General features: G+C 38.9%; 1 protein-coding gene across 2 annotated transcripts in view; it reads right to left on the reverse strand.

The window, feature by feature from the left end:
* The window catches only part of KCMF1 (potassium channel modulatory factor 1), a 76,200-nt gene that overhangs the window by 17,670 nt on the left and 44,861 nt on the right, over positions 1-13,669 (reverse strand). For both annotated transcript variants that reach the window (XM_032410571.1, XM_032410570.1), the window contains exons 2-3: positions 11,502-11,669; positions 6,993-7,132 (exon numbers count right to left, since the gene is read on the reverse strand). In XM_032410571.1, the coding sequence (XP_032266462.1) occupies positions 6,993-7,132; positions 11,502-11,669 (308 nt within the window). The remainder of the gene's footprint in view (positions 1-6,992; positions 7,133-11,501; positions 11,670-13,669) is intronic.

Genomic DNA, 13,669 nt, shown 5'->3' on the forward strand with positions numbered 1-13,669 from the left:
AAAAATTTTATTTATTCATATTTTAAAGATTTTTAAGTAATCTCTACACCCAATGTGGGGCTCAAACCCACAACCCTGAGATCAAGAGTCACACGCTCTACCAACTGAGCCAGCCAGGTGCCCCCTTAAATATGTTTTTTTAGACAGAAATTTAAATTGTATGTGTATGCTGATGTCCTGGGAATTCATAAGACAAAAAAATATAATTTCACAACAATTAAAAATAACTCAGAGCTGTCCTTTTTCCCTCCTTTTTTAATCACATTCTATTTTTTTTAAAGATTTTATTAATTTGAGAGAGCAAGGGAGAGATAGTGAGAGAGAGTACAAGTGGGGAGGGTGCATGGAGAGGGAGAAGCAGGCTCCTCGCTGAACGCAGAGCCTGAGGTGGGGCTCGATCCTGGGATGACCTGAGCCCAAGGCAGACGCTTAACCGATTGAGCCCCCCAGGCGCCCCAGAGCTGTCCTTTTTCTTTATCCTGCCCACAATTCACTCTAGATATAAGCACCCATACTTACCTAGAAGAAAAATCCCATTGTAAGCACCACTTTCTCCATCTAACCTGGGATAAGCTATATATTTTACTTGTAGACTTTGAGAAAGAAAAGGAAACGGGAAGCTCGTACGGCTTAGTGGTGTCGATAAGAACCTGAAAGCTGCAGGGGGCCAGGGCCAGGGAGGCAGTGCTCTAAAGCAAGCAACCATTTTTGTGAAGAATCTGAAATAAACTCTACTTAAGTTAGTGGGTTTATGTTGTTTACAGTGAGTTGAAGTTACAGTCTGACGAGGACAGAAGCTTTGTATGTTCCTCTTCTCAAGGGCATAACCAGTTTGTCAAGTGAGGCCAAGTTTGCTACAGCTTCTTAGAAAAAAATGACCTCAGCTACAAATACCAAGACTGGTGTCTTCAAACAATTTTCTTTTTTTTTAGAGATTTTATTTCTTTGAGATAGAGAGTGAGAGAGAGAACACGAATGGGGGCGGGGACAGAGGGAGAGGGAGAAGCAGGCTTCCCGTGGAGCAGGGAGCCCGATGCGGGGCTCGATCCCAGCACCCTGGGATCATGACCTGAGCCGAAGGCAGACACTTAACCGACTGAGCCACCCAGGCGCCCCTCAAATAATTTTCTTAATCAGTTTTTGTTGTTTTATTGTTTGTTTGCTTGTTGTTTTGTTTGTTTGTTTAAATCTGAGGGGCAGGTCAGGAAAAGAAAGGATGGTGGGAGGAGAAGAGGCAAGGCTGAAACCCGCTGAAAGAACTTCTGAACCACCTTATAATTTGCCAACAGTTACTGGCGAGCTCCATCTTTGTACCATCTTCCCTACAAATCTTCCTACAAACCCTGCAAAACATTTCTTTGACCTGAAATTAGCTGTCTGGACACTGAACTAGACAAACCAGTATTTCAGAGGACAGAGAAGAAACCAGACCAGTGGCTAAAGAAAAAAAGAATTCAAAATCAATGTGTCTGACAGCTGCTGTCTTAGTGAGCGCCTCCCTGCACATTAGGCATTGTTTCCATTCAGAAAACTGCCTCTCTCCCTTCCCCTACAGGGTTTTAATTCAACTTCAACACAGAAGAAAGCAGAAGTAATGAAAAGCCTACCCAGGGATAACAACATACTCTCAAATACCAGGCAGGGACACCTTCCTAGAAAAGCTATTATCTCACTTTCTCAATAATTTTAGTAATTCCCTTCTTGGTTTTCATATCATCTTGAGAAACTGATTTCTCATAGAAACATCTTTTAAAAATATCATAACACATGCATATTGGGTTATCCCAGAACAAACCTGGAACCCCCAAAGTGTCTATCATTTCCTTCCCTGCTCACGACCCAAAAATCTGCCAGGACACTAATGGCTACATCACCCTTAAAATGGAAAATACTATGATCTGACTTTAAACAAGTAAATGTGTTCAAAATAACTATTATTTTAAAATATGCAAAGACAGCCAAACACTAAAGATAGAAAAAGGTGAGTTATAAAATAGAAAGTGTTTTGGGTCAAAACTAACAAAAAGCACAAATGATAAAAGTACCAAATCCTAACCTTCTACAATCTCTCTAGCTAAATGCAGCTGAGCAGTGACAATTTGGTTGCCTGGAGCAACTGTATTTCTCAAATCCTATGTATTTCTTCACTATTATTAAATAAAATACCCTTGTTAGTTCACAGAAAAGCAGACAGCATCCAACTGCATTTTTTGATAAAGAAGAATGCAAGCAGTAAAAGTCAAAGCCTATTTTTTCTTTTAATGTATATTTTGCCTTTAAATGCTTACTTTTCCTGATTATCTGATTAAAAGGGTAAATAGGGAATTATAGTATTTAAGAAAATTTATAAAATTAAATTAGAAGATTTGTAAAAATTGTGGTTCACTCCACCATTATTGCTCCTAATAAGGAAATAAATGTGTTGGGAAGTTAGTTCTATATACCTACATATTAAAATGGTCTCTTGGGGCGCCTGGGTGGCTCAGTCAGTTAAGCGTCTACTTTTGGCTCAGGTCATGATCCCAGGGTCCTGGGATTGAGACCTGCATTGGGCTCCTTGCTCAGCAGGGAGTCTGCTTCTCCCTCCGCACTCCACCCCCCAGCTTGTGTTCTCTCTCTTGCTCACTCTCTTCTCGCAAATAAATAAGTAAAAGCTTTAAAAAATAAAATAAAATGGTCTCTCAATGAAACACAGACATATTGGGGAGCCTGGGTGGCGCAGTTGTTAGGCGTCTGCCTTTGGCTCAGGTCATGATCCCAGAGTCCACATCGGGCTCCCTGCTCAGAGGGAAGCCCACATCAGGCTCCCTGCTCAGAGGAAAGCCTGCTTCTCCCTCTCCCTACTCCCCCTGCTTGTGTTCCCTCTCTCACTGTCTCTCTCTCTGTCAGATAAATAAATAAAATCTTAAAAAAAAAAACAGATATATTGATGATCAAGTCTTAAAAGTCCTACAGACAATTTAAAACATATGTCACTTCTCATAGCCTCCATGCATAAATCATATCTATCAATGTTAATCTGGTTTGCAGATTTGATCTAATATTTTCCTGCTTGTTTAATTTAGAGATCAAATGCATCTATTTGTTTATACACAAATTGCCACAACAATGATGATAATTTCAATTTTGTGCTCTATGACAAACAACTGTTTAAATATTAAGTAAATTATCAGCTTAAACCAATTATTCTGAATCATTAAAAAAACTTAAAGGTCCTTTTATGCTATCATTTTTCTCCATAAGAATTATTATTTTTAAAGTTTATGTATGTACGTATGTATATAATCTCTACAACCCAACGTGGGGCTCAAACTCACCACCCTGAGATCAAGAGTCGCATGCTCTTCCAACTGAGCCAGCCAGGCGCCCCAAGAGTTATTATTTCAAATAAAATTATCAAGTCAGTCTGTGGGAAATTTCCAAAAATCATTCTTTCTCCTTGATTTTTTATTTCTTATACATGGAACACAGTACAACCACGCTACTTCAAATATAATTCATTCTGTTATAAACACATCTAGGTCTTCATTAAAAAGGGAGGGAAATATATCATTAACATAAATGAAGAGCACTTAAATGCCGGCCACTACCCTAACCCCCGTTCTGGAGAGTAAAGAAAATGAGTAAATACATCAAATGAAAAATAGAAAGCAAAAATTTCCCAGCAATGACCTATTAGACCCCTGCCATTAATTATGAACAGAATAATTCTGTTCGTAATTTCTGGAAGTGGGAAGAAAATGTTGGTAAACCAAAAAGTGCTGTGAACCTTTTAAGCATAATATTCTACAGATAAATTACAAGAGATTTACTAAACAAAGCAGTGAAAGAAGATTAACTACATATTATTAGTAAAACGTAGCAGCATGGTTCATCTAACAACAACAACAAAATCCCTGAAGGCTTTCTAGTTAGCTGCAGTGCAAGCTCCAATGGAAGATTTAAGAAAAATTTCAGGAGTCACTTCTCAATGCCCTTTTATGTCCAAAGAAAAGTTTTTCTACCTCCCATGTTTCTTCTGCCATCCTAACACTTCCTCAATAATCCGTATTTGTAATCCCATTTGCTCACTTCCAATACCAGATTGATGGATTTTAAAATTACATACTGTGCTCCTTCCTCTCAATTCTTCCCACAACCAAACTCCAGTTAGTTGTCCCAATCTACCAACTCTCAGGGATTTTAAGAACTCGTGCTTAATTTCAAAATCACATTGTTTATCTATTTGGTGTTCACATAAAGACTCCTGAGATTATACCCAATCTGCTTCTTACATTTTTAACTAGTCATCACCTTCACTATGCATTCTGTATCAGATGTCGTTTTTCACAGTATCTGGCTTTGAAGGGTCCCCTCCATACCCACATAATCAAAAGTCTCTTGAGTAATCGCAAATTAATCTTAAGAAGGGAGGCAAATCTTAGGTTAGGGCCTTAGAGTCCCTATAGTTGAAAAAGGAAACAGAAAAATATAGACAAGTTTACAAAGTTGTCTACAAAGTTGTTTTGAAAATTAACCTTCAGTAGACCTTCTTGCCAGCTGTGTCAGGTATCAGTAAATGCTTTCTAGTGGTGACAATGACATCTACAGTGACATAGCCTCTTGCCCCTAAATGATCCAAATCGATGCTGGTTAGAGGAGTGAGATCCTTAAGGCCTCCAGGAAGACACAAACTGCTGGCCTAGAGGACACATGCAGGAAACACAGGGACAAAAGCAAGAGAGCACACTGAGCATTCAGAAAGAAAAATGCAAACAGGAAGAGAAAAGGAGGGACAATTAGCTGGTATGTGAATACAGTCCCCCACCAAAATGACATGATTCACTCCTGAACTCCAGAACTTTTCCATGTTTGACTAACCATGACTTTGGCCAAACACTGCGGCGGGGGTGGGATGAGAGGGGTCAACTAGTAACATCACCTGGACATTTATATACAACCGTAACGTTATTAGAGCTGGTAACATGCTCCACACGTATAGAGAGGCACTCAAAATACTGAATAACTGGGGTGGCATAGGCACCCGTCCTCCGGCATGGACACTAGTCAGGATGCCATACGTAGTGCCAGCCGGGATTGAGGAGGACATGACTCACATAATTTGAAGAAGAAAAAAACCTGTCCTTCACATCAAAGAGTCTTGTTTGCTTGCCATTTTTCACTTGAAATGCCTGGGTGGAAACACAGGGCAGATGCAGTGTTCATACAGACTAAGGGCTGATGAGAAGGCAGCAATCCCTAAAACACTCCACTAGTACTAGTCGAAAAGCAGCAAGGCCACTGTCTTGAGCCATGTACCGAAAGCCTGGGAGCTTCATAAAGGCACATACTGAGCAGGCCTTCCGAGAGACACACCATGCAACCATTTGTGGGTGGCAAGTATTTAATTTTCAAACTGTGGATCAGGTATAGAGGAGTGTCAACAAATTTTGAGTATTTACTCTCAGGAAAAAAATAAAGGCAAAGCTGCTGAGGCAGAGCTACTGATTCTTATTTGAAAGAATTAGCTCTTCATTCATGGAAAGGACTTAACTTTCTGCTAGATTTGCCCATTTCGGATGTGAAAAACTGAGCAGCTGCCCTGTCCGGGTGGGGTGATGAAAGTCCTATACTAGGACCTACTGCCTAGGAATGATTTTAAGAATGCCTGGTTCAGTCGAGAAACCCTTCTCTGGGTAACTAAAGTACCCAAACTGAACAGAAATTAAGTCAAAAAGGAATTATTCCAAATTTCCCACAACAACCAGGACAGAGATGCAATCAAGTCCACACTCCTCAGACTGGTACCTGGGACTGTACCTGAAGGAAGCAAAATCACCTTTACAGAAGAAGAAGAACAGATTAAGAAGAGTAGTAAAATGTGACAACAGTATTCTGAGGCCGCAAGATGGTGCGAGACGAAAGCAGTTCTGAGCTGTTAGATAGTAAAATCTGGCTGGAGAACAAACGTAATGTAAAGTTACCAAATGTTTGAACTATAAATCTCTTAAGCAACTTTAAGCATCCACCTAAGCAGTGTAAATGGGCATAGAAGTGAACCTGAACTATGCACAGCTGTAACAGCAGGGCTGCAGCAGAGACAAACTAGGACAGTGGTTAAGTAGGGACTCTACAACCCAGAGGGACTCTGGCTGGGTTCAAACACCTGGCTCTGCCCCTTAGTAGCCATGTATCCCCAGACACACTATTTCTCTTGAGTTTCAGCTAATTTGTTTTGAGCACACTTAGGGGCTGATTAGTTGATGCAATGTGCAATTGCTTGTGCCAAAATTCTCCAAACTCCAGACCTAGAGTTCTATGTCCCATCTCTCACTTTATCTATTATTACCAATGGTAAAGGGGGCACGGGGGGGCTCTTTTGGGTGCGCTTTATCATTTGTTAAAAAGTTGAATATATGCTGACTCAGATGTCAAGTAAAATATCCGAAAAGCTTTCAAAGCAAGATTTTCTTTGTGCATTATTCTAGGCCCTTGGCTTTTAGCCACTGGGAAAGATTAAAGTAAGAGGAATTTCTAGGGACCTTACTGCGTTGACCTGATGAAAACCAAGTAAGTGATCTGTTACAATGAGATGTGACAATGGATTACTATACTTAATGACTTAAGATTTAAAAATTTCCTTACGAAGGTTTCCTTGTCGAAGAGAAATGAAGCAGGTAGCAAGAATACTCTAGAAAGAGCTGTGCTGCAGGCTGGGGTGCTTCTACCCTGTTCACAGGGCATTTGCTAAGGGCTCCTGAATTTGGTCAAGATTCCACTGTGCTTTCAGAAACAGGGTAAGAAAGGCTAGTGTGAACAAATGAAGCGTGTTATCTTGCACACGTACAGCCTCCTACGATGTGGAAAACTTGCTGTTAAAAGATAATTTTAGTAATTATTATGCCAACAATATCAGTCCACTTAGCAGGAGATACAGGACAGTGACCTACTTTATTTTTATAGAAATGATGTACTTTAACACATCCTTTTAGACACAAGGCTGCTTCACTCACCACTTCTGTTGATGTTTCTGCATGTTCAGAAGTAACATGTTCTTGAAGAGATGTCTCCGTATAGCCCATTTTTCCACAATAGGGACAAGTAAAAGACTGCGGCTGTTCTACAGAGAAAGCTTCCCCACCATAGTACAAATCTGAAAAATAAAGTGTAACTGTAGTGAGAAATAATTACTGGGTTTTTTTGGTTTTTTTACTAAATAAAAATGTAAACAGAGGGTACAATAACGTAAAACAAAGGTGTGCCTGAAATCTCCAACCACCTCACTCTGTCAAGGAGTGCTTAGGAACCTCTCTGCTTACATATGCAACATCCTTATTCTCCCTGGGACTCTGTGACACCCCTCCAAAATTTCTTTTCTACCCATATAGCTATTATTGCCTTAAGAGAAAAACAAAGCAAGTAACTTTTTATATCTCCATTTAATTTTGAAAAAAAAAAAAATTTTTTTTTTTTTTGGGAAGATTTTAAGTAATCTCTACACCCAAGGTGGGGCTCAAACTCATGACCCCGAGGTCAAGAGTTACATGCCCCTCTGACTGAGCCAGCCAGGCACCCCGCCCCTTTCATTTAATTTTGAAACACCTCTCATTTCACATCTAGTTCTAATTTTATTGTAATTTATTTTTTCTTTATCTCTGGATGTGTAGCAACGCCAATCTCAAAACAAAGAATTAGCAGGGTGAGGGGCGCCTCGTGGCTCAATTGGTGGAGTGTGTGACTCTTGATTTCAGGGTTGTGAGTTCAAGCCCCACGTTGGGTATAGAGATCACTTAAAAATAAAATCTTAAAAAAAAAAATTAAAAATAATCAGCAGGGTGTATCCTAATACAAGAACACAAGTGCTCAGAGTAGGCAACTGTGATCAATATGCCAACCCCCAGATGCAGCTTTTTATCTAAAGCACACACCATTCTTATAGCAGGAAGGACCCTAAGCATTCAGCTCTTGTAAAATGCTAACTTGAATGGAGTACTACCACAACATACTCTGTCCAAACTGGTTACTGAAGAACTGACCAATTAGTGATATTCTATGCAAATAATTTGTTTGCCTCATTAGTACATCTCAAGTTCTATTTTTCTCCATTAGTAGCACAAAAGGAAATACAATTGCAAGTATATTTAGTATGTTACATCCCTTCATTATAAAGAACTATATTCAACATGACACAAATCCTTAATAAGATATGATCATTTTTGTGAGAAGAGAAAATGAAACAGTATTCACTACATGAGAGATTTGTTCACATTCATTTTTGGGAAGATTTAGACTATCTTAAAAATATTTACCCATTTATTATACGCATAAGAGTTGCCAGGTAGATTTGGGGTAGGTGGGGATAAATACATAAAAATGAATAAAACTTGTTCCCCTGATAAAGGACATGTACAAAAAACCCATAGCTAACATCATACTTTTTTTTTTTTTTTTAAAGATTTTATTTATTTATTTAACAGAGAGAGACACAGTGAGAGAGGGAACACAAGCAGGGGAAGTGAGAGAGGGAGAAGCAGGCTTCCCGCGGAGCAGGGAGCCCAATGCGGGGCTCGATCCCAGGACCCCGGGATCACGACCTGAGCCGAAGGCAGATGCTTAACGACTGAGCCACCCAGGCGCCCCTAGCTAACATCATACTTATTGGTGAAAGACTGGATGCCTTCCCCCCAAGACCTGGAACAAGACAAAAATGTCCACTCTTTTAAAGATGTCACTTTTTAAAATATTATTATTTTATTTATTTTTATTTTTAAAAAAGACTTTATTTATCTATTTGACAGAGACACAGCGAGAGAGGGAACACAAGCAGGGGGAGAGGGAGAAGGAGAAGCAGGCTTCCCGCGGAGCAGGGAGCCCAATGCGAGGCTCGACCCCAGGACCCTGGGATCATGACCTGAGCCGAAGGCAGACGCTTAACGACTGAGCCACCCAGGCAGCCCCTAAAGATTATTATTGTAAAGATTATTTATTTGAGAGAGAGAGAGTGGTCTCAGGAAGAGGGACCAAGGGAGAGAGAATGTCAAGTAGACTCCTTGTGAGCCCGATATGGGGCTGGATCCCAGAATCCCAAGACCATGACCTGAGCCAAAACCAAAAGTCGGGACCTCAACCGACTAAGCCACCCATGCACCCCAACTCTCGACAATTCTATTCATTATTTTACTGGAGGGTCTAGTAATTAGACAAGGAAATGAAATGAAAAGCAGCTAGATGGAAAGGAAGAAGTAAAACCATCTCTATTAGCAGATGACATGACCTTGCATATAGAAAATCCTAGCGGTGCCTGGGTGGCACAGTTAAGCATCTGACTCTCAGTTTTGGCTCAGGTCATGATCTCATGGGTCGTGGGATTGAGCCCTGCTTCAGGCTCTGTGCTCAAAGGTTCTGTCCCTCTGCCCACCCCCCTACTCTCTCTCTCTTAAAATAAATATATAAATCTTTAAAAAAATAAATACATAAATCTTTAAAAAAAGAGAAAATCCTAAAAAAATCCACTAAAAACCTTTATAGAATAAACAACAAAAACAATACAGGATACAAGATCTATATACAAAAACCAATTGTTCTTCTATACACTTGCAGTGAACAATCCAAAAGTAAAATTGTAAAAATCCATTTACAGTAACAGAAAGAATAAAATACTTAGGAACACATTTAATGAAAGAAGTGTAAAACTTATCCTCTGGTAACTACAAAACTTTATTGAAAAATATCAAAGATGACCTAAATAAATGGAAGAACAGCTCATGTTTATGGACTGGCAAACTTAATACCACTGCTCTCCAAAGTGATCTACAGATTCAAAACAATCCCCATCAAAATCCCAGTTGGCTTCTTTGCAGAAATTTGATGAGCTGATCCTAAAATTCTTTCACAGAAACTCAAGGGATCTAGAATACCCAAAACAATCTTGAAAAACAAAAGAAAACCAAAGGTGGAAGACTCATGCTTGTCAATTTCAAAGCTTACTATAAGTTTACAGTAATTAAGACAGGGTGGTACTGGCATAAAGAGAGATATATAAATCAATGAAATAGACTGAGAGTCTAGGAAAAGACACATTTATGGTCAACCAACTTTTCCTTTTTAATAGCTTTATTGAGCTATCTTAGACATATAAAAATTGTGTATATTTATGGTATACAAATACATGTATACACTGTGAAAGATCACCACAATCAAGCTAACATATCAACCACCTCTACATAGTCACCTCTGTGTGTGTGTGTTGAAAAGATTTAAGATCTATCCTTTCCAAAAATTTCAATTATACAATATTGTTAACTATGGTCACCATACTATATATATCAGCTCTCTAGAGCTTATTCATCTTGCATAATGAAACTTTGACCAACCTTTGACCAACATCGCCCCATCTCCCCAACCTCACTTCATGTCAACTGATTTTTAACAAGAATGCCAACGCAATTCGTTGGATAAAGAATAGTCTTTTTCAACAAATGATACTGGGATGACTGGATATCCATATGCAAAAGAATGGTCTACCTCATCATTCCATATATAAAAATTAATGCAATAAAAAAACTCTTAGAAGAAAACATAGTTTTAAATCTTCATGATCTTAGACTGGCCAATGGTTTCTTAGATATGACACCAAAAGCATAACAAATGAAAAAATAGATAAACTGGACATCATCGAAATTAAAACTTCTGTGCTTTGAAACACACATCAAAAAAGTGAAGACACGGGGGTGCCTGGGTGGCTCAGTCAGTTAAGTATCCAACTCTTGATCTCAGGGCCCCAAGTTCAAGCCCCACATCAGGCTCCACAGTGGGCGTGGAGCCTAGTTAAAAAAAAAAAAAAGTGGAAAGACAACCCATGGAATGCAAGAAAATTTCTGCAAATCATCCACTTGATAAGGAACTTGTATAAAGAGTATACAAGGAACTATTAAAACTCAGTAATAAAAAGACATATTGCCCAATTAAAAAAGGATCTGAATAGACATTTCTCCAATGCAGATCTACAAATGGCCATTAAGCATTAGAAAAGATGGTCACTATCATTAGCCATCAGAGAAATGCAAATCAAAACCCCATGACATACTACTTCATAGCAACTATGATGGCTGTAAACAGAAAGGTAACAAGTGCTGACTAGCTAAGAAATTACAGCATGAAACATTTATAGCTTTTCTTATGGCTTAACAAGGTCTTCTAATCAACTGTAGAAACAATCTGCTTTCTGATAACCGAGCAAGAATATTTGTGTGCTGCTGGCAAGAACAGTCCATTGACTTTACTCCTTCTTTACTGAGGCACTCTTCCATCTCAGACCTTGTCAGTTTTATAGATCTCTGAATGGCTTTCATGAACAATTAAGCTATGATTAAGAGAATTATTTAGAATATAAAAGTAAGATTCATGTTACTTTTAATGTATTCTATTGGCAAGAGTCTTAGAACATTTTGCCTTTACTTTTTCACGCACACACACACAAACTTCTAAATGACAACCCATTAAAATGTGAACTAAATACATACCAAAATCTACTCTTGTTAATATGCACTGCATTGGGTGGTCAGTTGTATGCCTTGTTGTTGTTGCACCACTTTCATAACAAGATGCACAAAGATCGTAATCGTAGCAAATTAAACACTTGTATCTGCGACCTCGAAAATTTCCTTTTAAACATGCATCACAGCTGACACCTATTAAAAAAAAAGAAATATCATGAATTAGCAGCTATGTAACAGGCCACACTCCACCTCATTGTTATACATTTTTTAAGGTACACATTTAACCCCACATTTCCTTCCCAAAATGACTAGAAACAACATAGTAAAATGCCACAAGAATTTCCAACAATATGGTGGATCTGTTACTTTGATTTACATTCCTAATGAAAATAACTTTAAAAAATTATGCCATTTGCAACAGCATTAAAAAAAATGCCTATGAATAAATCTAGCCAAAGATAGGCAGCCCTTTATGAAGCAAATAAGTAAACATATATTCAGGGATGCCTGGCTGGCTCAGTGGGTGGAGCATGCAACTCCTGATCTCGGGGTTGTAGGCTCGAGCTCCATGATGGGTGTGGACATCACTTAAAAAAAAAAAAAAAAAACTTTAATTAAATAAATAAATATATATATATATATACACACACACGTATGTATGTGTGTGGATGCTCAAAGACATTTAAAGGACTTTCAAAAATAAAAATATGTTTACAAATGAGAAGCTTCATGAAACGCAATGTCAATTCTCCCCAAATCGATCGGTGGAATCAATGCAGTTCTAATCAAAATCACAAAAGAAGTTTCTGTGGAACATGACAAGCTGACTCAAATTTTTATGCAAGTTGCAAAGGGCCAAGAATAACCAAGATATTCCTGAAGAAAAATAAGATGGAGGGATTTACTTAACATATCAAGCACTATTATAAAGCTACAGTTAGGGGCACCTAGGTGGCTCAGTTGATTAACTCTTGGTTTTGGCTCAGGTCATGATCTCAGGTCCTGGGATCGAGCCCCACATGGGGCTCCCTCCTCTTCAGGACATCTGCTGGTCCCTCTCCCTCCCCCTCTGCCCCTCCTCCGTGCATGCTTGCTTTCCAGTGCTCTCTCTCTCACAAAGTCTTAAAAAATTAAAAAAATAATAAAACTACAGTAATTAAGACAGGATACTATTGGCATGGAGACAGATCAACTGACCAATGAAACAGAATAGAAAACCCAAAACAGATACACACATGTTGAAATCTATTTTATGACAACAAAGTCCCTAGAGATCAGTGGGGAAAGGGAGACAATGAATGGTGCCAGGACAGGTGATTATCCATAGGTGGGGAAAATAAAATCGGATCTCTGCCACAGATCCCACACACAAAAATCAATTCCAGATGGTTTAAAGACAAATGCCAAAGGAAAGTGGGGGAGAAAAAAATCCCTGGAAGACAATATAGGGGAATATTTTTATGAGCTCAGAGTAGGAAACAATTTCTTAAAACACACACACGGTCCAAACCATGTGTTTAACTACATTAAAATTAAGATTTTTTTACCTTTTAATGCCCTATAGTGATGGAAAGACAAGAAGGCCCCGAAACTGGTGATATGAGCAACATACACAACAACAGTTTGGGGTTCCGAACACATTAAGAACTCTGACATATCAGTAAGAAAATGCCCAACATCTAACAGAAAAATGGGCAAATGGGCAAAGACTTGAGTGGGCACGAGGAAGAACAACCAACACCAATGACCAGGAAATATATGAAAATATGCTCAATCTCATCAGTCATCAAAGAAGTACAAATAAAACTATCACAAGCTATCATTTTACATCTACCAGTCTGGCAAAACCCTAGACATCTCATGATTTCCAGTGCTAGTGAGGATACACTAGTGAAGATAAAACCGAAACACTTCTACTCTGCTAGTGGGAGCATACATCAGTACGACAACTTGTAAGATTTTGTTCACATTCTACTCAAGTTAAATCTGTGCAACTCCTAGGACTCTGCGACTTCTCTCTTAAGTAGATTCCCTGGGGACTCCTTTGTCTGTGTGTATCAGAAGAATGCAGAAGAATGTTCACAGCAGTTTTTCCAATGGGGGTGGGAGATGCAGGGTGTTAACAACCCAAAGCCCAATAACAGTCCATTACAGAATGAATTAGAAAATGCATCACAGCCACAGGTGAGGAC

The sequence above is a fragment of the Phoca vitulina genome, unplaced genomic scaffold, assembly GCF_004348235.1.
Source record: "Phoca vitulina isolate PV1807 unplaced genomic scaffold, GSC_HSeal_1.0 scaffold12, whole genome shotgun sequence".
In the NCBI taxonomy this organism is placed as follows: Eukaryota; Metazoa; Chordata; class Mammalia; order Carnivora; family Phocidae; genus Phoca; species Phoca vitulina.